The sequence below is a fragment of the Zalophus californianus genome, chromosome 10 (genome assembly GCF_009762305.2).
Source record: "Zalophus californianus isolate mZalCal1 chromosome 10, mZalCal1.pri.v2, whole genome shotgun sequence".
NCBI classification, from domain to species: domain Eukaryota; kingdom Metazoa; phylum Chordata; class Mammalia; order Carnivora; family Otariidae; genus Zalophus; species Zalophus californianus.
This window is the reverse complement of record NC_045604.1, coordinates 67,477,525-67,498,684: the sequence shown is the minus strand read 5'-3', so window position 1 is coordinate 67,498,684 and position 21,160 is coordinate 67,477,525. Positions and strand designations below refer to the sequence as shown.

The 21,160-nt window shown below is 43.6% G+C and overlaps 1 protein-coding gene across 1 annotated transcript in view; it reads right to left on the bottom strand.

The window, feature by feature from the left end:
* Positions 1 to 4,987: 4,987 nt before the first annotated feature.
* The window catches only part of LOC118356012 (translation initiation factor IF-2-like), a 73,668-nt gene continuing 57,495 nt past the window's right edge, over positions 4,988 to 21,160 (bottom strand). The window contains exons 3-4 of the mRNA XM_035722202.1: positions 5,151 to 5,316; positions 4,988 to 4,996 (exon numbers count right to left, since the gene is read on the bottom strand). Coding sequence (XP_035578095.1) covers positions 4,988 to 4,996; positions 5,151 to 5,316 — 175 coding nt within the window. The remainder of the gene's footprint in view (positions 4,997 to 5,150; positions 5,317 to 21,160) is intronic.

Sequence of the window (21,160 nt, the reverse complement as noted above, 5' to 3'; positions counted from 1 at the left end):
ACCTGAACAGACCTATAGCCACTAAGGAAATTGAAGCAGTCATCAAAAATCTCCCAAGAAACAAAAGCCCAGGGGCCAGATGGCTTCCCAGGGGAATTCTATCACACATTTAAAGAAGAATTAATACCTATTCTCCTGAAACTGTTCCAAAAAATAGAAATGGAAGGAAAACTTCCAAACTCATTTTATGAGGCCACCATTACCTTGTTCCCCAAACCATACAAAGACCCCATCAAAAAGGAGAATTACAGACCAATATCCTTGATGAACATGGATGCAAAAATTCTCACCAAAATACTAGCCAATAGGATCCAACAGTACATTAAAAGGATTATTCACCACGACCAAGTGGGATTTATCCCTGGCTGCAAGGCTGGTTCAACATCCACAAATCAATCAACGTGATACAATACATTAACAAAAGAAAGAACAAGAATCATGTGATCCTCTCAATAGATGCAGAAAAAGCATTTGACAAAGTACAGCATTCTTTCTTGATCAAAACTCTTCAGAGTACAGGGATAGAGGGTACATACCTCAATATCATAAAAGCCATCTCTGAAAAACCTACAGCGAATACCATTCTCAATGGGGAAAAGCTGAGAGCTTTTCCCCTAAGGTCAGGAACGCGGCAGGGATGTCCACTATCACCACTGCTATTCAACATAGTATTAGAAGTCCTAGCCACAGTGATCAGACAACAAAAAGAAATCAAAGGCATCCAAATCAGGAAAGAGGAAGTCAAACTCTCACTCTTTGCAGATGATATGATACTGTATGTGGAAAATCCAAAAGTCTCCACCCCAAAACTGCTAGAACTCATACAGGAATTCAGTAAAGTAGCAGGATATAAAATCAATGCACAGAAATCAGTGGCATTCCTATACACCACCAACAAGACGGAAGAGAGACAAATCAAGGAGTCGATCCCATTTACAATTGCACCCAAAACCATAAGATACCTAGGAATAAATCTAACCAAAGAGGCAAAGGATCTGTACTCAGAAAAGTATAAAATACTCATGAAAGAAATTGAAGAAGACACAAAGAAATGGAAAAACGTTCCATGCTCATGGATTGGAAGAACAAACATTGTGAAGGTGTCAAGGCTACCTAGAGCAATCTACACATTCAATGCAATCCCCATCAAAATACCATCCACTTTTTTCAAAGAAATGGAACAAATAATCCTAAAATTTGTATGGAACCAGAAGAGACCCTGAATAGCCAGAGGAATATTGAAAAAGAAAAGCAAAGCTGGCGGCATCACAATTCCGGACTTCCAGCTCTATTACAAAGCTGTCATCATCAAGACAGTATGGTAACTGGCACAAAAACAGACACATAGATCAATGGAACAGAATCGAGAGCCCAGAAATGGACCCTCAACTCTATGGTCAACTTATCTTTGACAAAGTAGGAAAGAATGTCCAGTGGAAAAAAGACAGTCTCTTCAACAAATGGTGTTGGGAAAATTGGACAGCCACAGGCAGAAGAATGAAACTGGACCATTTCCTTACACCACACACAAAAATAGACTCCAAATGGTTGAAAGACCTAAACGTGAGACAGGAGTCCATCAACATCCTAAAGGAGAACACAGGTAGCAACCTCTTCGACCTCAGCCGCAGCAACTTCTTCCTAGAAACATCGCCAAAGGCAAGGGAAGCAAGGGCAAAAATGAACTATTGGGATTTCATCAAGATAAAAACCTTTTGCACAGCAAAAGAAACAGTCCACAAAACCAAAAGACAACGACAGGATGGGAGACAATATTTGCAAATGACATATCAGATAAAGGGCTAGTATCCAAAATCTATAAAGAACTTACCAAACTCAATACCCAAAGAACAAATAATCCAATCAAGAAATGGGCAGAAGACATGAACAGACATTTTTCCAAAGAAGACATCCAAATGGCCAAGAGACACATGAAAAAATGCTCAACATCGCTCGGCATCAGGGAAATACAAATCAAAACCTCAATGAGATACCACCTCACACCAGTCAGAATGGCTAAAATTAACAAGTCAGGAAACGACAGATGTTGGCGGGGATGTGGAGAAAGGGGAACTCTCCTACACTGTTGGTAGGAATGCGAGCTGGTGCAACCCCTCTGGAAAACAGTATGGAGGTTCCTCAAACAGTTGAAAATAGAGCTACCATACGATCCAGCAATTGCACTACTGGGTATTTACCACAAAGATACAAATGCAGGGATCAGAAGGGGTACGTGCACCCTGATGTTTATAGCAGCAATGTCCACAATAGCCAAACTGTGGAAAGAGCCATGATGTCCATCGACAGATGAATGGATAAAGAAGAAGTGGTATATATACACAATGGAATATTATGCAGCCATCAAAAAGAATGAGATCTTGCCATTTGCAACAACGTGGATGGAACTGGAGGGTGTTATGCTGAGTGAAATAAGTCAATCAGAGAAAGACAATGTACCATATGACCTCACTGATATGAGGAATTCTTAATATCAGGAAACAAACTGAGTGTTGCTGGAGTGGTGGGGGGTGGGAGGGATGGGGTGGCTGGGTGACAGACATTGGGGAGGGTATGTGCTATGGTGAGCGCTGTGAATTGTGCAAGACTGTTGAATCACAGATCTGTACTTCTAAAACAAATAATGCAACATATGTTAAGAAAAAAGAAAAAGATAGCAGGAGGGGAAAAATGAAGGGGAGTAAGTCAGAGGGGGAGACGAACCATGAGAGACGATGGACTCTGAAAAACAAACAGGGTTCTAGAGGGAGGGAGGGTAGGGGGATGGGTTAGTCGGGTGATGGGTATTAAAGGGGGCACATTCTGCATGGAGCACTGGGTGTTATGCACTAAGAATGAATCATGGAACACTACATCAGAAACTAATGATGTAATATATGGTGATTAACATAACAATAAAAAATTAAATAAAGAAAGAAAGAGCACATAGGGGTGCCTGGCTGGCTCAGTTGGGGGTGCACGTGACTCTTGATCTCAAGAGTCATGAGTTCAAGTCCCAGGAGCTTGTTTGAGACTCCAGTACCAGGTCAGGACATCTCCTTAATGCTCTTTCAGTGGTATCACACTTTTGTGCCTAAGACTGCAGAAGGCAAGAACTATATAAATAACGGTCCCTGCAAGGATCAGACTGGCTAGCATTTATAGAAATAATTAAAAACACATAATTAAAAAAAATAAAATAAAATTTCCCAACATTCCAAGAAACATTCCATTTGTCAAAACCTAGAAGTCATAGTTTACTTATGAGTAAAAATTTCAGTGTTTCATATGAAAATTTCCTGACATATTTCTAATTATTTTTTTCATTCATTCAGGCATAACTGATACATAACATTATATTTATATAATATCCAGGTGTACAACATAATGATTCAATCGAACTATTTTTAAATAGTCATTTTCTTTTCTGCCAACATTTAGATAACTTTTAGGGTTGTTCATCAGTACTATGAAATGACCAATTCATCAAATTTACCAAAAATATCTTATCGGTTTGACATGTTGTATTAAAAATGTTGAGCACATTTCTAGCAAGTTTGAGTTGTGCAGTCTTCACTTTCTTCTCTGTAATAGCATCTTTGGGAGTGTCTGATCTGTCTCGGGCCTGACTCATGTGGGGACACAGTGCCGGAGGGAGAGCCCTCTGCAGCACCTGGATTCCCAACCAGCAGCGAAGGGTCCTGGTACACAGACTGGGGACCAGAGAAGGGCTGCACAATGGGGCGGAGAGCGGGAGGGGGAGACCAAGGAGGGAAAGAACAGGGCAGGGTGGGGTTCAGGGTGGCCAACAGAGGGAGAAGGGACCCTGCAAAGGCAGGAAGGGGGACAGGCTGGGCAGTTTGCATTAAGCAGGGAAAGTGCTCTACCCGTGGAACGACTCCGCACTGCACGCGTTTCTGCAAGGTGTCCCAGGAGCGTCACCAGTGTCTGTTAATTTCCGGACCACGGTTGTGTAAATGAAGTTGGAGGCTCCCATCTTTCAGAAAGCCACACATGCCTTTGCCTCCCAGACTGACGGTGTGCGCACTGCGGTAGAGCCCCGCCCCGCACACAAACTGTGGTCTCAGACCCCGACCGCTCACAGGCCCACCGTCACCGCACACACCCATGACAAATCTGAGTCCCTAGGTGTTCGCAGTTCATAACCGCCACCCTAAAACACAGGGCTGCTGCAGCGTCAGGTGCACACGACACCTCAGGGTGTCCCAGTGGAGACCTGTCTTTCCTCAGTTAAGGGCTCAGCTGGAAATTTGTTCCATTTTTCCTGCATGTGGCTAAGACTGGTTGATTCCACCATCTTTTTTTAATTTTTTATTGTTATGTTAATCACCATACATCATTAGTTTTTGATGTAGTGTTCCATGATTCATTGTTTGTGCATAACACCCAGTGCTCCACGCAGAACGTGCCCTCTTTAATACCCATCACCATTCCACCATCTTACTGGAACCAAAAGTATTTCATAAAGCTGTCCTTTAGAGAAGTTTTTGCTGCTATTAGCACATACTTAATACTAGTAAGACCCCATCTACATTTTCCTCTATCTACTGCTCCTGGTCTGTTAAGGCCCAAGGAATCAAGTCATCTGATAAATTCAGTGACCTTTCTGAGAAATTCAGGTCAGGGAATTAATAAAAGCTTAGTTTTCATCCCAGATAGGTATCACAAAAGCCTAACTATTCCAACAACCTTAATACCTACAATTTTTCTATCATACACGAATTCAACAGTATTTTCTGAAACTATTTACACTTTCAACTCCTTTCTCTAGCCCCACACCTTCAGCAGGAAATCAATTCCTTAAACATACAATCTGCTCCTTAAGTGGTATTTCACATTTTTGTTTGTCCTAAATTTACTTTAGATTCCCAAACCTAGTTAGCTGGCAGGCCAGAAGACCTCATGCATGTTCATAGTTGAAAGTCTTACTTACATTTTTGTGCAATTAGCTCTAAATCCTCACCCAAATTCAGGCCTCCTAAAAGGGGGAAAGGGTGGGAAGGCAAACCGGTACCCAGTTCTCCCACACAATATACGCTGACTGCACCGGCAAAGCACGACTTTGGTTTACTATTTTACATGTCCTTCTGTAACTCTAGACTACTTTCAATAAGGATTTAGCAGACCCTTACCTGATGGTCCTGAATCTTCCTGCCCACCACTCGGAACGTGTTGTTGCCTGTGTGGTGGTATATGTGAACCCTGCTGAACCCAGCTGAGCCGCCAGCTGGTACCCACTTCTTGTTGGCGTCATCATAAACCATCACAGCAGCTCTTGCCTGACAGATACTCTGTTCACTGCAAAAAATAAAATACGCAAACTTAAGATATTTGAAATACGCTAAGTTTCCCAAACAGCTATACAGAGTTAGCCAACAATCAGTGCTTTCCTGGGTGCTGGAACAAGAAAGACAGCGGCTTCCTGCCTTTATGGGCAGAGTCTGATGGGGAGAAGAGACCAAAAACTGAAGCGTGATGAGGGACCGGAGGAGGTCCGGATCCGCGAAGAGCAAAGAGAAAGCAACACGAGAACTGTTTTCTAACTGAATACATTGAGTATCTAATACGCTCATGAAACTGAATACAACTACAAGTATAAATTAACCATTATTTGTTCAACTGGACATCTGTTTATAATACTGGTAACCTGTGATTACCCACTCTTTACTGGCCAAGAGTAGTTTTACCATCAGGCTTGCTTCTAGGTCTACAAAACAAATTCTGATAAGCTCTATCTTCCCCTTGAAACATGGAGTGGCCACTAACAATCAATGGATGTGGCAATGGGACTAAGTCCCTGTTTCCACTTGGGCAAGACAACATCCTATGTCCTAAATTTCTTCATGTAAAAACGAGATAATTTCTAAGGATCCTTCTAGAGTTTTAATTCTAACCTTCATAGACAAATATTAAAGGAAAGGCTATTTCTATGCTAGAATCTAAATCTCAGCTTTACTTCAACTATTTGTTACCAAGTAAGACTGAGATACAGAAATAAAATGTAGAGATGATCTTAATTTCCTATTAAGTACTAGGTTCATCTTTTAAATACTCTACACTACTACTAGGGGAAAAAAGACTGATTTGAGGGGTGCCTGGGTGGCTCAGTGGGTGAAGCGTCTGCCTTCGGCTCAGGTCATGATCCCAGGGTCCTCGGATTGAGCCCTGCATCGGGCTCCCTGCTCAGCACTTTAATCTCTCTCTCTGTCAAATAATAAAATCTTAAAAAAAAAAAGGCTGATTTGAATTTTATTACTTCATACCATATCTTATTTTTAAAGAATCAAATACCAAGAGTGAGCAACAGAAGAAAACAGATATGTTGTGCTGACCCAACTAAAATAACACAATCTCCACAGTGAAGACTTATCTGATGCTTAAAGCAGAAGTTAATGGAGATGCCCCCAAGTAGCTCATCCAACCTCATCCTTAACAAAAGCACCACTCATCTACCAATTTTAGCCTCAAAGATTTTAAACAATCTCTCTCTCAAATAAATAAAATCTTTAAAAAAAAAAAAAAAAAGGGCGCCTGGGTGGCTCAGTTGGTTAAGCGACTGCCTTCGGCTCAGGTCATGATCCTGGAGTCCCAGGATCGAGTCCCACATCGGGCTTCCTGCTCAGCAGGGAGTCTGCTTCTCCCTCTGACCCTCTTCCCTCTCGTGCTTTCTATCTCTCGTTCTCTCTCTCTCTCTCAAATAAATAAAATCTTTAAAAAAAAAAGAGATTTTAAACAACTATTCATGTGGGTTCTTGGCCAATGTCCTCAAAAACAAAAAATCACTTTCAGGCCCTCCCCTCTTCCTCACACTCCTGCCCCATCCCTCAACAGCCTGTGGTTTACTCTTGTCATGTGACTTGATGACAGAAGAACAGGGGAGACCCACAAGGGTCACAACACTGAGCAACACGGTCACTTCAGAACATCATTATTTCTAATTTTCCATCAGAGAAGCTTTACAAAAACTAACTCGTAACAATATTTGTGCAGCACACACACTGAAATAGAGTGGTACTGTCTAAATTTTTATGTTGCACTGAAATTTCTTGGTAAACTAGTCCTGGGAATAAAAACAAGTTAATGACAAAAACTTGAATTATTTCTAAATTAAGATTAAAGAGCATTTGTCAGCACAGAAGTTGAAATCTCTTCATCACTCACAAGAGAAATACTTGTGAAGTGACAGCATTTTCTGGACCTCACACAAAGATTATGTGAAAAAGCTAAGGCAAAGTGCCCCTTACGGCATATCATCCAAGAAAGAAATCTACTACTAATCGTAAATAACAAAACAGTATTTTCCAGTTGTAAAAAAAATTAGTATTTTGGACACATGTTTCCTAAGATTCATAATACAATGTCTCCTCCAGAAGTCCCAGTGGGATTATAGAAGCCAAAGCAATAAACCCCCTTTTGCTGTAAATTAAGTCATTCCATGACTAAAAAAACCAAACCAAACCAAAACAAAAAAACCTTTTAAATACACATAGGAAATCTAAAACCAAGAGAGTTAGACATACTGTCCCCACTTTTTCCTCCATTTTTCTCCACCATTGCTCTGGAGTGGGCTGCTGGAGACATTCCAAATAGTGAAGCACAGTTAACTCAACAGCTTTAACTAATCCTTGATTAATCAAGATACATACAAACTACTTAGCAATCAAATGTCTGGTCACTTCCATTTCCCTGGGAAAGCTATCACCACAGAAACAAAGACAAAGGGACACATCCAAGCAGCCAAGAGAGGACACAAATGCCAAAATTAGTTGACTAGTTTTCTAATGAAGATGAAAAGAAATCTTCAAAATGAGATGCTAAAAATACAAACCCAGCTCTAAGCGAAGCCAAGAAGCACAAAGAAAAGCCAAAGATTAAAGAGAAGGAAAAGTAACAAGGCTGTGTGGCAAGCTGTGAGGGACAGGTTATGCCCAAATAACTCTTGTCATCCTAGAGGCCACAGCAATGCCCAGACAAGAAGGGACAGCCGGCTGGGGTCCTCAGTGACAAATGCAAGCCAAGTCCTTCCAATTCCATTCCACAGCACCTGAGGACCTCTCCTCACTAGACAGACATCTGTGTTGTAATAGAAATTATCTGCTCTTGGTCTCAGCTCCAGGCACAGAGATCCTAAAACCCCTGGGATCTCCCAGGCAGTAAGAGTGTCTCGGGTGTGCTAATCAACAGCTCTATGCTTCAAGATGGGGGCTGGCTACCAGAAATACCATGCTTAGAGGGTGGAAGTTTTCAGTTCCATCCTACCCCTCACCTCTGGGAGGGAAGAAGGGCCAGAGATCAGGTTCACTCACCAATGGGCAATAGTGTCCTCCATTATGCCTACATAATTGAACCCTCCATCAAAACACCCCAACGAGCTCACACCGCAGGGCTGGCCGGGTGGCAAGCCAGTTGAGGGCATGGAGGCTCTGTGCTTGCCCCATACTTTGTGCTACGTGTCTTTTCCATGCAGTTGTTCCTAAATTATATCCTTTATTGAAAACAAACAAAAACAGTAACAGTAAGCAAAGCAGTTTTCTGAGTTCTAGGAGTTGTTCTAGCAAATTGCTGAACCTGAAGGGAGGTGGTAGGAACATCAGAATTTGTGGTCATCTGGGCATTAAATGTGCAGGTAGCCTAAGTACCCCATCGGCAGCTGGTCCCTGAAGTGGGGCCAGTCCCAGGGGACTGAGCCCTTAACCTGTGGCAGCTACGCTAACTCCAGAGAGTCAGTGTCAGTTGGTACTGGAAAAAAGAAGTGGCAGTTGGTGTGAGAAGAAAACCACACATATACCAACTCTGATTACAGGTGTGCATAAAACAGGCCAGTGGCGCCTAGTTTTGGATTTCATGAACCCACAGACTTCAAAAATAGGCTGCAGGAATCAATATAGAACTGGTTGGAAATATTTTGGTCTACTTGCCAGGGAGGAGGTTGGGGAGGGAGGAAACACCACGTCAACTTACTAAAATGAGGATACTTTGGAATTTAAAAATCTCCGAATAAAAATAATTGTAATGTAACGTAATGTAAATGTAACAACTAGCTTTCTCTAAAATTCTCTACGTAGGCCACTTCCCCCCATTTCTCCCTGGTCCCGGTGAAATACTTAACAAGGGCCTTAAAGTAAGACTGGCCTCGGTCCCAACAGAGCCACCCGCATACTGGGGTGTGTACGAGTGATGGAGCGATGACAGACAGCTTACAGGTTCTTCTGATAAGAATTTCCAGCTTCCTTTAGGATTTTTAGCTGAGAAAGTCAACGGGTGAGCTTGCCAACTGCTGAAATTATATACATATGCGCAGTTTCTCAGGGAAAAGTGAAATGGAAGGCAGGCAAGATTTAAGTACCACAGCTACTAAAGAGTCAAAAAGAAACAAAAAATGTTTAAGAAAATGCAGATCTAACAAAAACAGCAAAAGAGACAAAAATGTTATGATCCTCTAAACAGCCTTCTATCTGCATTATAATAAATCTGAAAAATAAGAGCTAGTCAGTCAACATTCTGAGTCAGTAAAGGAACTGCACACGAGATTAAGTTAGTAAATTACTATATAGTTTTGTGAAGATCAGGAACGAAATCAGTTTCATTTTATGACCAAATGCCATTGGTACACATGGTTGACTATACTTCATCTTCCTGATATTAATTTTGATCTTTTATTTACTGCCCCACGGAGCCTCACCTGTGGTAAACTTCCCAGGTCTGCACACCTCTACTATACTACCAACCACCGGAGAATTCGCATCTTGTCTGTTGTGATACTGAGTCATTCCATAAACTAGGATGTAATTCAGAAGATAAAATATTAAATAAAATTACACAAGAAAGCTGGGAATTTTGAAGATAGAATTTCCGTCTTATGCACTGATACCAACTTTTGCTCAGGTCTGAAATTGTATAACATTCCAAGCATTAAAGACACTTAGAGTAAAACCATGTTAGATTTCAATTCAATCCCACAGACACTGCTCACACCTGTAGTGCACAGCTCCTGGGACACAGAGTAAATGGAGCCAGACCATCTAGTTATAAAAGATTATGCACCCCAACTGGAATAAACACATATTTTTCCCAAATAGGAAGTAAACAATAAATAGCGTGTTCTATATGGTGTAAAGCGCTCACAGAATCACAAATCACACTCAGTTCACCACTGCGGGATCCGGCCACCCTGCAAACCCAGGGGTCATTCCAGAACCTCCCGCCGCCCCCACACCCTCATCTGCCCAGGCCCTCAACTAGTCACCACAACCTGACAATCCTAATTTCTCATGACTTCCTTCCTTCCTTCCTTCCTTCCTTCCTTCCTTCCTTCCTTCCTTCCTTCCTTCCTTCCTTCCTTCCTTCCTTCCTTCCTCCTTCCTTCCTTCCTTCCTTCCTTCCTTCCCTCCTTCCTTCCCTTCCTTCCCTTCCTTCCCTTCCTTCCCTCCTTCCTTCCCTTCCTTCCTTCCTTCCTTCCTTCCTTCCTTCCTTCCTTCCTTCCTTCCCTTCCTTCCTTCCCTTCCTTCCTTCCCTTCCTTCCTTCCCTTCCTTCCTTCCCTTCCTTCCTTCCTTCCGTCCCTCCGTCCCTCCCTCCCTCCCCTTTGCTTCACAATGCTCAGAAGCTCTGGGCCCTCCCTAGTTTTTTACTGGATTATTTCACCAATCTCCTAACTGGTATTTCTAACTGCAATCTTACTCCCTCCCCCTTTTTCTAAGTCAAACTGGATCATGTCACTCTCCGGGTGAAGACATTCCAAAGACTCATTTCAGGATAGACTCTGGCTTCCAACCACGGCAGACAAGGTCTACTGTCTTCCTTAATATCCTATCTTTCTTTCAAATAATTATTGACGCGTGCTGGGTACCACTCCAGCATCCTAGTGCTGGGGGCACGTCAGTGCTCCAAACCTTCCAAACCCCAACACCACAGTGACAATTATGCCATACTTGTCCATATGTCCACACCCTGCCCTGGCCTTTCCCTCCACCCATCTGTATGCTTCCTCTTTCCCAAATACCTTCTGCCTAATACTCAGCCATCCCCCACATTTTAAACCCAAGTGTCACATCTTTTTTTTTTTAAAGATTTTATTTATGTATTTGAGAGAGAGAGAGAGAGAATAAGAGAAAGAGAGCACGAGAGGGAAGAGGGTCAGAGGGAGAAGCAGACTCCCTGCTGAGCAGGGAGCCCGATGTGGGACTCGATCCTGGGACTCCAGGATCATGACCTGAGCCAAAGGCAGTCGCCCAACCAACTGAGCCACCCAGGCGCCCCAAGTGTCACATCTTCTTGAAAGCTTTTCCTGCCCCCCACTCCCAACAGAACTCATTCTCTGTGTTCTCACAACACACTCCACACATCACCTCTCCACCAGCGCCATGTTAAACCCCTGCAGGGCTGCCACTGTATCTTTTCTTCTCCCCTCGTGAAGACTGGTTAAAGCAGTGAGAGACAGTAACTGCAAGAAGTAAAAAGACTATCTGCCAGCTTTGAGTAAGAACCCTAAAATACGCCAGGGAAAGTCCCCTTTCTGACTTCCAATGTCCCAATGGACAACCATCAATACCCATCCTTAACACCATCATTAGCACTCAAAAGCCATGGCCCTACGCTCCTCTGCCCCCAGCAGAAGGCCAGTGCACTTACCAAGAGTCAGCTGCATTTGTGACTGAATGTGCTCACTCTGTGCAATTTACTGAACTGATACCATGTGAGTGTACAGAAATTCTGTGAAATTAGGTTTGGTGTTTTGGAAAGTTTCTCCCAAGGTGAGAGTCACCAAAGAGCTGTGAGCCACACATAAAGGGTGGAGGGCTCGGCCAGGTCTGGTGAGGTCTACAGTCAGAAGACATTGTGTGCGTCTCTGTTCTCCCTCCACTTCCAAGAAACCAAAGCTGCAACTCAAGATAAGGCACGGGGCCCGGGCCTGCCTTAGGAAAGAAAAATAAGGTAGAATTCTCATCACCACACCAACAGTAAAGCTTACCAGTACAAGGCTACAGAATTAACATGTATACTATAAAGGAGACTGAAGCGTTTAAAGGCATTAATCATTTTTAAGGACACTAAACTTGAACGAGTTCTGTGACCCAACCTTCACAACCAGGACAGGTCACACCGTATTTGAGGGCTTCCACTACGGGGCACATTTATGAAATGCTGATGAAGCTTTTCTCCTTCATATTCCATCCAGGAAAAAAAAAAGAACCACCTTACTAAGACTCAGAAGGAAAGTTGCCTGCTAGTAACAGGTGCCGCTGAGGGACCCAGGAAGGAGGTGAATGCTGACAAACACAGACACAAGGAAGGGCCGCGGACAATCTGTTTTTGGCAAGAAAACCATCTGGGAGGCAGCAGCTCCGCACATGTAGAAAGGCAAAACTTCCCGTAAAGACCACATGGGCGTACACCACTCTTCCAAGAAATACTAAGGTTAAAAAGGGAAAACATCAACGTGTCACCACTAAACCCTTCATCCCACAACATCTATGTTCATGTGTGAAGTCTAAATGCATTCTAGTATAATAACTGATCCACAGTCACCATAGGAAATGATCAGTCTATCTAAGCAAAACAGCATGTTTTAGAAAACGTTTCAGCAAATTTGTTAGGTTATCCTGTAGGATGAAAGAAAAATCTCTTAAAATGGGGAGAAACCATTGAGTTGGATAAAATGTAGAAAAAGTACCTTCGAGGAGGCACTCACTGCGCGCAGCTGGGTGTGTTCAGAAGTAAGGAGGGCAGCCCTCAAAATCCCTATGGACTATCTGGCTTTAATTACGACTAGCTCTTACTTGACCAAGTCTAGAACGTGCACGATCCTATCAATGCGACAAGAAGAACCCGGCTAGGTCCACAGCGTAGTGGAGAGAGAGGAGCAGCAAAGTGAATGAAACAGCCCAGCTCTGGAGTGCTCAGAACCACACGGGAGGAGGAAGCAAGGACGGGAGTTAGAGGACGGAGTCCGTGGGGAAAGAAGAAAATGAAGCTGAGCTGCGCCGATGTCATGGGAGCAGCCGGACGGGAAAGAGCCCGAATGGAAGCCTGCCTCAGCGCACCACTCAGGCTGGGCACACGGAAGGAGACCCGGCCTCACTGCGAAGGAGCGCAGGCAAATTCAAGCCCTCTTGCCTTCCCCGGGGTGCACAAGACGACTAGGTACCCAAAGTAAAGCAAATGGTATTTTTCTAAAAATTAAAACCAACTGCTTCAGGAGACTGTGCTCTACAACTATCCATAGACAAATATTTAAACCCTAACAAAACCAAGGAGGGAAAATGTACTAACGGTGCTACCTCTCTGTAGTATCTAGTACAGACTGACACATCCCCTCTTAAAGTCAAGGTCATAGAGAATCCAAATCACTTTACATTATCAAAGAACTAAAGCCCAGAGACATTTTGGTGACACAGGTCATTAATTACTGAGCCAGTGCTGTGGAGAAAATGACACTAATAAAAATATGACTATATGAATACATCACAAAGTGTCACACACTGTCCTATGCACTTTGCCTTTATTAATTCGTTTATCTATTCACCATCCTTACTGGGTAGATACTTGTCAACCTCCTCAGCTTACACGTAGGGAACTGAGACGGGGCAGAAGTGGGGTTCAGAGCAACAACTCACGACCACTCTACTTGAATAACAAAGTCTAACGATCAGTTACATTAGTTCCATAAAACTACCTCCTGAAAGTGTTCTACTCTTTCCACATTATTCTTCATGTTTGACTTAACGTGAAGCTAAGGGAAGAGAACCTGAATACATCAGACTCTTGAACGACATGGGTTTCAACTGTATGTGGATTTCTGATGGACATAGTGCAGTCCTGCAAGTGTTTTCCTTATGAGTTCCTCAACATTTCCTTCTCTCCAGCTTACTTGTAAGAACACAGTGTATAATTCATAGAACATACAGAATATGTGCTCATCAACTGTTCATGGTATCGGTAAGGCTTCCGGTCCACAGGAGGCTATCGTAGTGAAGTTTTTTAGAGTCAGAAGTTATACATGGATTTTTGACTGCGTGAGGGAAGAGCACCCTAACCCCATGTTGTTCAAGGTCAACTGTTCATATAATGGAATATTAGTCTTCAAAAGGAAGGAAATCCTGATACCTGCTATAACATGGATGAACCTTGAGGACATTATGCTAAGTGAAATAAGCAAGACACAGAAGGACAAATATTGTGTGATACCATTTACGTGAGGCACCCAGAGCGGTCAAACTCACAGAGACAGAAAGGAGATCGGTGTTTGCCAGAGGCTGGAGGGGGCGACAGGTGAGTGATTCAATGCGTCGAGTTTCAGTTTGGGACGATGACAAAGTTCTGGAGATGGATGGCAGTGATGGTCACATAATCATGTGAATGTACTTAAGGCCACTGAACTGTACACCGAAAAAGGATTAAAATGGTAAATTTAGTTAGGTGTATTTTGTCACAATGAAAAAGAAATATGTAATAGTTGCAGCTACTAAGAAAATGTAAGAAAGGGGCGCCTGGGTGGCTCAGTTGGTTGGGCGACTGCCTTCGGCTCAGGTCATGATCCTGGAGTCCCAGGATCGAGTCCCGCATCGGGCTCCCTGCTCGGCAGGGAGTCTGCTTCTCCCACTGACTCTCCTCCCTCTCATGCTCTCTGTCTCTCATTCTCTCTCTCTCAAATAAATAAATAAAATCTTTAAAAAAAAATGTAAGAAAGTATTTTTTGTCCATCAAAGAATAAAACTATTTATTAATCTTACTTGCATTTGGTTAAAGGTTGTATCTTAACACAAGTTTTAAGAAATTAGTATTAATAATGAAAACAAAGATGATATTTTCTAGAATGAATCTAACTTGTTATAATAAGAATTTAAGTTCTGTACTCTCCTTTGAGATACTCTGCTACTCTGATTTCTTTCTTTCTATATAGAGGACTTCTGTTTGGGTTGTTACTGACGACCCACTGCTTCCTTGTTGTAAACTCAGGCTTTAAAATCTCTCACTCGTGTACATTTCCCGCCTCTGCTATAACTACACACTATGAGAAACAATTCACATCTCCTTACCTCCTTCCAACAACGACCAGACAGGGGGCTCCCAGTGCCCCCCACCTCCTGCTACTCATGCCCTTGGGTGATCTTCTCCCACTGTCTCTGGGCAGGACCCAGAGACCTGCTTCTATTATTTGGAAAAAGTTATGGAATGTCACTTACAAGGTTAATTTACAGAAAGAGTGGCTTCCATTTGTGGGGAAGGCCCACATGACAAGGCCACCCCCCAGGAAGGAACTGACCCCCTCAGTCCAACAGCCCACAAGCAACTGAATCCAACCAGTAACTCTGTGAACAAGCCTAGAAGCAGATCTTCCCAGGGGTGACTTGGGTCAGGACTGCAGCCCTGGCCGGCATCTTGACGACACTTGCTGAACAACTCATACCCAGATTCCTGATCCACAGACACCATGTGGTAATAAACATGTATTGTTTTAAGCCACTGAAGTTTTGCTGCAATTTTATTGTACAGCCATTAATAACTACTATACCACACGGACCAGACACCCTCTTGCTTGTTCCTAAGACCTTAAACTTTTCCCCCATTATATTAGTTTCAGGTGTACATATAATTCAGTATTTGTATATACGGTGAAAGTAACCACAATAAATCTAGTTGACATTCATCACCACACATAGTTAAATATATCTGTTCTTGTGATGAGAGCTCTTAAGATCTATTCTCTTAGCACAAATGTACAATACAGTACTTAAAGTATTTCTTAAAAGTCAAGATAATCTCAAACTCATATGCCCCATGGCACTTAGCAGATGACAGACACACAGGGCGCATATTCTTTATCTAGCCCCCCATCTCCTTAAATTGAACTTGCAGTGTCAAAGATCAATTCTCAATGCACCAGCAAACCTAAAACCTCATTAATAACATGAGAGCTCACACAAAGTATAGACATTTAGAAACAGTCACAGAAGGGAAAAATATGTGGAGACACTTCACTTGGCAACACATACCTTCACTGTCCTAGCAAATCTTTCCATTAACAAGAAATTATTCTCAGAACAACTGATTAGAGATTGAAATATTTCACCTTTTTCCTGAGGCTTTTTGCCTCACATTCCTTTCATCAGGTTATATAGCAAAGCAGCCCAAAGTACTTCCAAGCACTGCTTGAGTTAAAAATACCCAGGGGAGGCCTGGCTGGTTCAGTCAGAGGAGCATGTGACTCCTGACTCCTGATCTCGGGGGTGTGAGTTCAAGCCTCACGTTGGGCGTAGAGATTACTTAAAAATAAAATCTTTTAAAAAAATTTTTAAAAATAGTAAGTACGGCTGATTTTAGCTATAAAGACACCAGACAGGGCCAGTCTAGGCCAGACTTGGAAGTAAAAACAGGTGTGGGGCAGGGGCGGATGGGGTTTCACTTATTTCTCTTTATAGTCTCACTTTGGAAGGTTATTAATTTCCTGAGGTAATAATTCAGTGAACATGTGTGAACAACAGGGAAAAAAACAGGTACCATATGAGATTAAGAAAGAACTGAGGCAGAATACTGTAGGATCTCCACTTTTTCCCCCACAAAAATCTATGCCAGGAGGGCTCTGCTTCTGGCCAAGTAATGGCCACATGAGCTCCTTCCCAAATGGCCCTCCCGTTGATAAGGCCATAAACTCTGGGTAAGATGCACAGAACAACGATCTCAAAGTGTGAAGAATGATGGGAAGGGAGTCAGCTCTGGTAAAAAAAAAAAAAAAAAAAAAGGAAAGATACGGGAAGAGACCCCTGATTTTTACAGCTTGTAAAAGCCTGAGGACAGGTCCCAGAGTCAGTGCTCCATGGCAGATGTACCCCAACAGAGAACGCCTAGTTTAAAGAAGCAAAAGCTAGAGTTGAGGGCAATCCAAGGTGCTGGAAAGGTGGAGGACAATTCTAGGGGAACAAAGCGGGTGGAGGAAGGCAGGCTAGACTCGGTGTACACACTCTGACTACATCTCCTGGTGAGCCCTACGACGATGCATGTGCCAGCACTTTCTGAGCAGAGCGCCCAGCTAAGGCTGACGGGCTGGAACTGAACCACCACCGGCTGCCGGAGAGACTGAACGTGCAGTTTAAGTTCAGCCAAGCTACCGGCCTGCCGGAGCAGCATCACCAACACCCATCAGAGGCTCTGCAGCATATCCCGGACCGGGTCCATCAGTCCATGAAAATGCGCAGCCGAGTCCAGAGAAGGGACAGACACAAGAGCCCAAGCACAAGATGAAGGGGAGCAGTGCTGGACTGAAGCAGCTCCTATGACCGTGTTCAACGACATCAAGTGCATGCGCTTACAATGGAAAGACAGGAAACAACAGCAGAGAAATTTCCACTACCAAAAAATATTTTTTTCTTTATTGTTAAGATAATAATTCTCTGGATGGCTTAACAGGATGGAGATGGCAGGGGAAAGAATTGGTCCACTTTACAATGTATCAGTAGAGATAACCCAATATGAAGATGAGAGAGGAGAACAGACTGGGGGGAAAAACAAGCAGTGGTTCAGGGACCTGTGGGGAGCAGCAGCGGGTCTAACACCCCCCTCCAAAAAAGTGAAGTATAAAAAAACATAGACGTAACCACCCACAGGCATATTATAGTCCAAGATAAAGAGAAGGGCTTGAAACACCAGAAAAAAATGAAACATCACATACAGGAACAATTCAGACAGCATGGACTTCTCTTCAGAAACAATCGGGACCAGAGGACAGAAAAACGCGAATGTCAATCCATACCTCACACCACGCAAAAACAAATTAGTTGAAGACACATCATGAACTTAAACATACAAGCTAAACTCAGAAAGTTTTAGAAGGAAATAGGAGAATGTCCCCATGAACTGGGGGCAGGCAAAGTTTCAGCAAAAATCATAGAAGAAAAAAGTCGGCAAATTAAAATTTACTCTCATCAAAATACACCTTTAAGAAACTGCGTATGTATGAATATTAATTATAGCTCAATAAAGCTGTTACAGGAAGAAAGGAAGAAGGGAGGGTGGAGGGAATGTACCGGCAAGGCGCAGAGAAGGAGAAAAAAATACAAAACAAATCTGGCACATATCCAGGATCTGTTTTTAAAACTACCACTAAATACAGATCTTCCTCAACTCATGATGGGATGGGGTTACGTACTGATAAACCCATTTTAAGTTGAAAATGCTCTAAGAAGAAATGCATTTCGTACACCTAACTTCCTGAACTCCTAGCTGAGCCTTGTCCACCTTACCCGTGTTCGGAACACTTACATTAGCCTCTAACACAAAGCCTGTTTCACAGTCAAGTGTGGACTCTCTCCCGTAACTTACACAACACAGGACTGGAAGTGAGACGCAACACGGTTGCGTGGACACAGCATGGCCGCATCAGTGGCTGCCCCCGCGCCGGGGTGGCTGACAGCCCTGGTGAGTGCCCAGACCACCACAACAGGACAATGGATAGTTGTGGTCCGTTCACACGATGCCCTAGCACTGAGCAAGAAAACAAACAACTGGGACCTGCGACACCCACTGTGAAGAAGACTTAAACGCAAGTCCGCATTCCGAGACTCCTAACAAATGAAGTTCTAGAACCGGAAACGTGACTTGATAGTACAAGTGAGGAGAAGAGCGGTTATCTGTCAGGGGAGAAGGATGAAAGCCAGGATGACACCCTCTCCCCCACAATGTTGTGTGTCTTGAAAAGGGTTTGGGTTACATGGGCGTGTGCATCTGTCAACTCACCCCACGGTTTGTTTATTTCACTGTGTATATTTTGCCACAAGAGGAAGGAAAACTATTACTGGGCCCTGGTTAATGGTATACATACGGAATACCTAAAACACCGTGCACTGGTGACTGTCCCTTACTTCTTGGACATTCATCTCAATAATTTACACACACACACATACCTGTAAATGGATAAATGGACAGGCACGTGATGAGGCAAGTCCAGGAAAGTATTAATGATCACACAGCTGGTTGCCAGAGGTGGGGGGCCAGGGGGAGTGGGGTATGGAGGGGGTCGAAAGGCACAAACTGCCAGTTAGAAAATCAGTCCTGGGCGTCTAAAGTGCAGCATGGCAAATCTAGTTAGTAATAATGTCTTGTATATCTGAAAGTTGGTACAACAGTAGATCTTAGAGTTCTCATAATACAAAAATATTTGTAACTGGGTGCAGTGACATATGCTAACTAGACTTACTGTGATAACCAGTTCCCAACATAAGCATCAAATCACTGTATGTTGTACATACGAAACCAATGTATCAATTACATCTTGATAAAAAAAGAAAACATACATACCCACACACATACTTTTTCTTCACATTTGTGCCAAAATCCAATCAATATATAAATTTCACACTGCTGAAAATCAAAATCCTGAAGAATGTTAAAAAAATGTTAATGGTAGAATCTAGATTGTGAGTATACATATTTTCACTGAATAATTTTTTGAACTGTTATGTATGTTTGAAATTGCTCATAATAAACTTGTGGGGAAGGGGGACTAAGCTGAACTAAGTATTCACACCTCTGTGGCGTTCTCTGTAAAGGAGCTAATTTTGCACACACTTCACACCTGTAATGGAAATTATGCAAGAACAGTACATTTTTAAATCTCTGTTAATAAAAAGGTAAGACAAAAGACTGGCATGTTTTATTTCTCCATATTCATTCAAATAAGAATTCTAGAAGTTTTAAATTGGGTCAGTTTTGAAACAATGTGTAGATGAAAATAATCAAAGTCTGGCAGGAGTGTAGTGACTAATCCCCTCCCCTGTTGTGTGTACACACACACACACACACACACACACACACACACACACCAAGGCTTCCGGAGTCCCACAGCACAGTTCCAACAGTAGCCATCAGTGCCATAAAGGTATCGACAGCCCATCCTTCTCTCCTAAGCTCCAAACCCAAACAGACAACTGCCTAGCATGTATTTCTACCTAAATGTCACAAACATACCTCAAAATACCACCTCTTTTCTTCCCTCACCCTGTGTGCTCCTCCCTCTATTTCCCATCCCCCGGAAGGGTACCGAAGACCCTGCTATCTGGGCCCAGCTAGAAAGCCCAGCCCCCAACCATCTCCACCAGCCCCCTCTTCCTTCTGTCTCACTCACTCACTGGTGCATTCTGTCCGTCCTAGATTAATTACCGCCCTCTCTCCGGCTGCCTGACAGCAGCCCCAGCACCGGCACTTTGAACAAGTAGAAGCATCCAAATAGTACCCAGAAAATGTACCGTCCCACTATTTCTGCATAGAAGACTCTAGTTAAGGGTATTTTAATTAGGACTTTTACAAAACAGATTTACATTTCTGCTGGCTTAACTAATGTCATTTTCAGGGAAACTGTGAAAGACAGTTTATTATTCACATCACCTCATCAGTTTCATGGTTAAGGCCGGTAACACCGAGATCTTAGACTTCCTTCCAGAACTACCTTGAAGTCCACATCCGTCACCCAAATCATCGATACACAAACTGGGCGCTCCTCCCTCCCAGCGCCCGCAGTCGGGCTTCTAGGCTCACCCTGAAATCACAGCAGTGCTGGAGCCCACAAAGCGGGTGTCTAGGTGCACCAGAGCCCACAGAGGACCTCCCTTCCAGCGCTGGGCCTCGCGAAGCCTCCAGTTCACTCCCCTCTAGAGCGAAGTAGGAGCAGCGGCCGCGTCGGAGAACAGTCCTAAGAGCGTGAGCATGGGCGTCACGCGCTCCAGGGGTCGCACACGGTGAGCAGCCCAGGACGCTCACCGCTCTTCCTACCGCAGCAACAGCACTGGGGCGAATGAGGGCCGCAAATAAACAGGGCTCCAGAATCGCAAGTGAGCACGCCACCACCACGGAACAATGAGCGCTCCCTCAGCTTGTGATGCGTGGACAAGCTGCCTGAAGGTCCGCACCGTGGGTGGACTCATCCCGACAGACAAACTCGGGGCTCCCCATTCAGCCAGCCCGGTGCGTGCGTGGGGTGAGCATCACCGACTCCCTATCATCTGTGCTCAGTGGGGCTCACTTCACGTGTGGCCACTGAGGCTACGGGGGATGTCTGTGACTCTGGGAATTCAGCACAGCCCTGAAATGTCACCAGTGCACTGCCTCAAAGGCTGCTGCCTAGTGCATCTCTCCGGGGCTGGAACACAACCC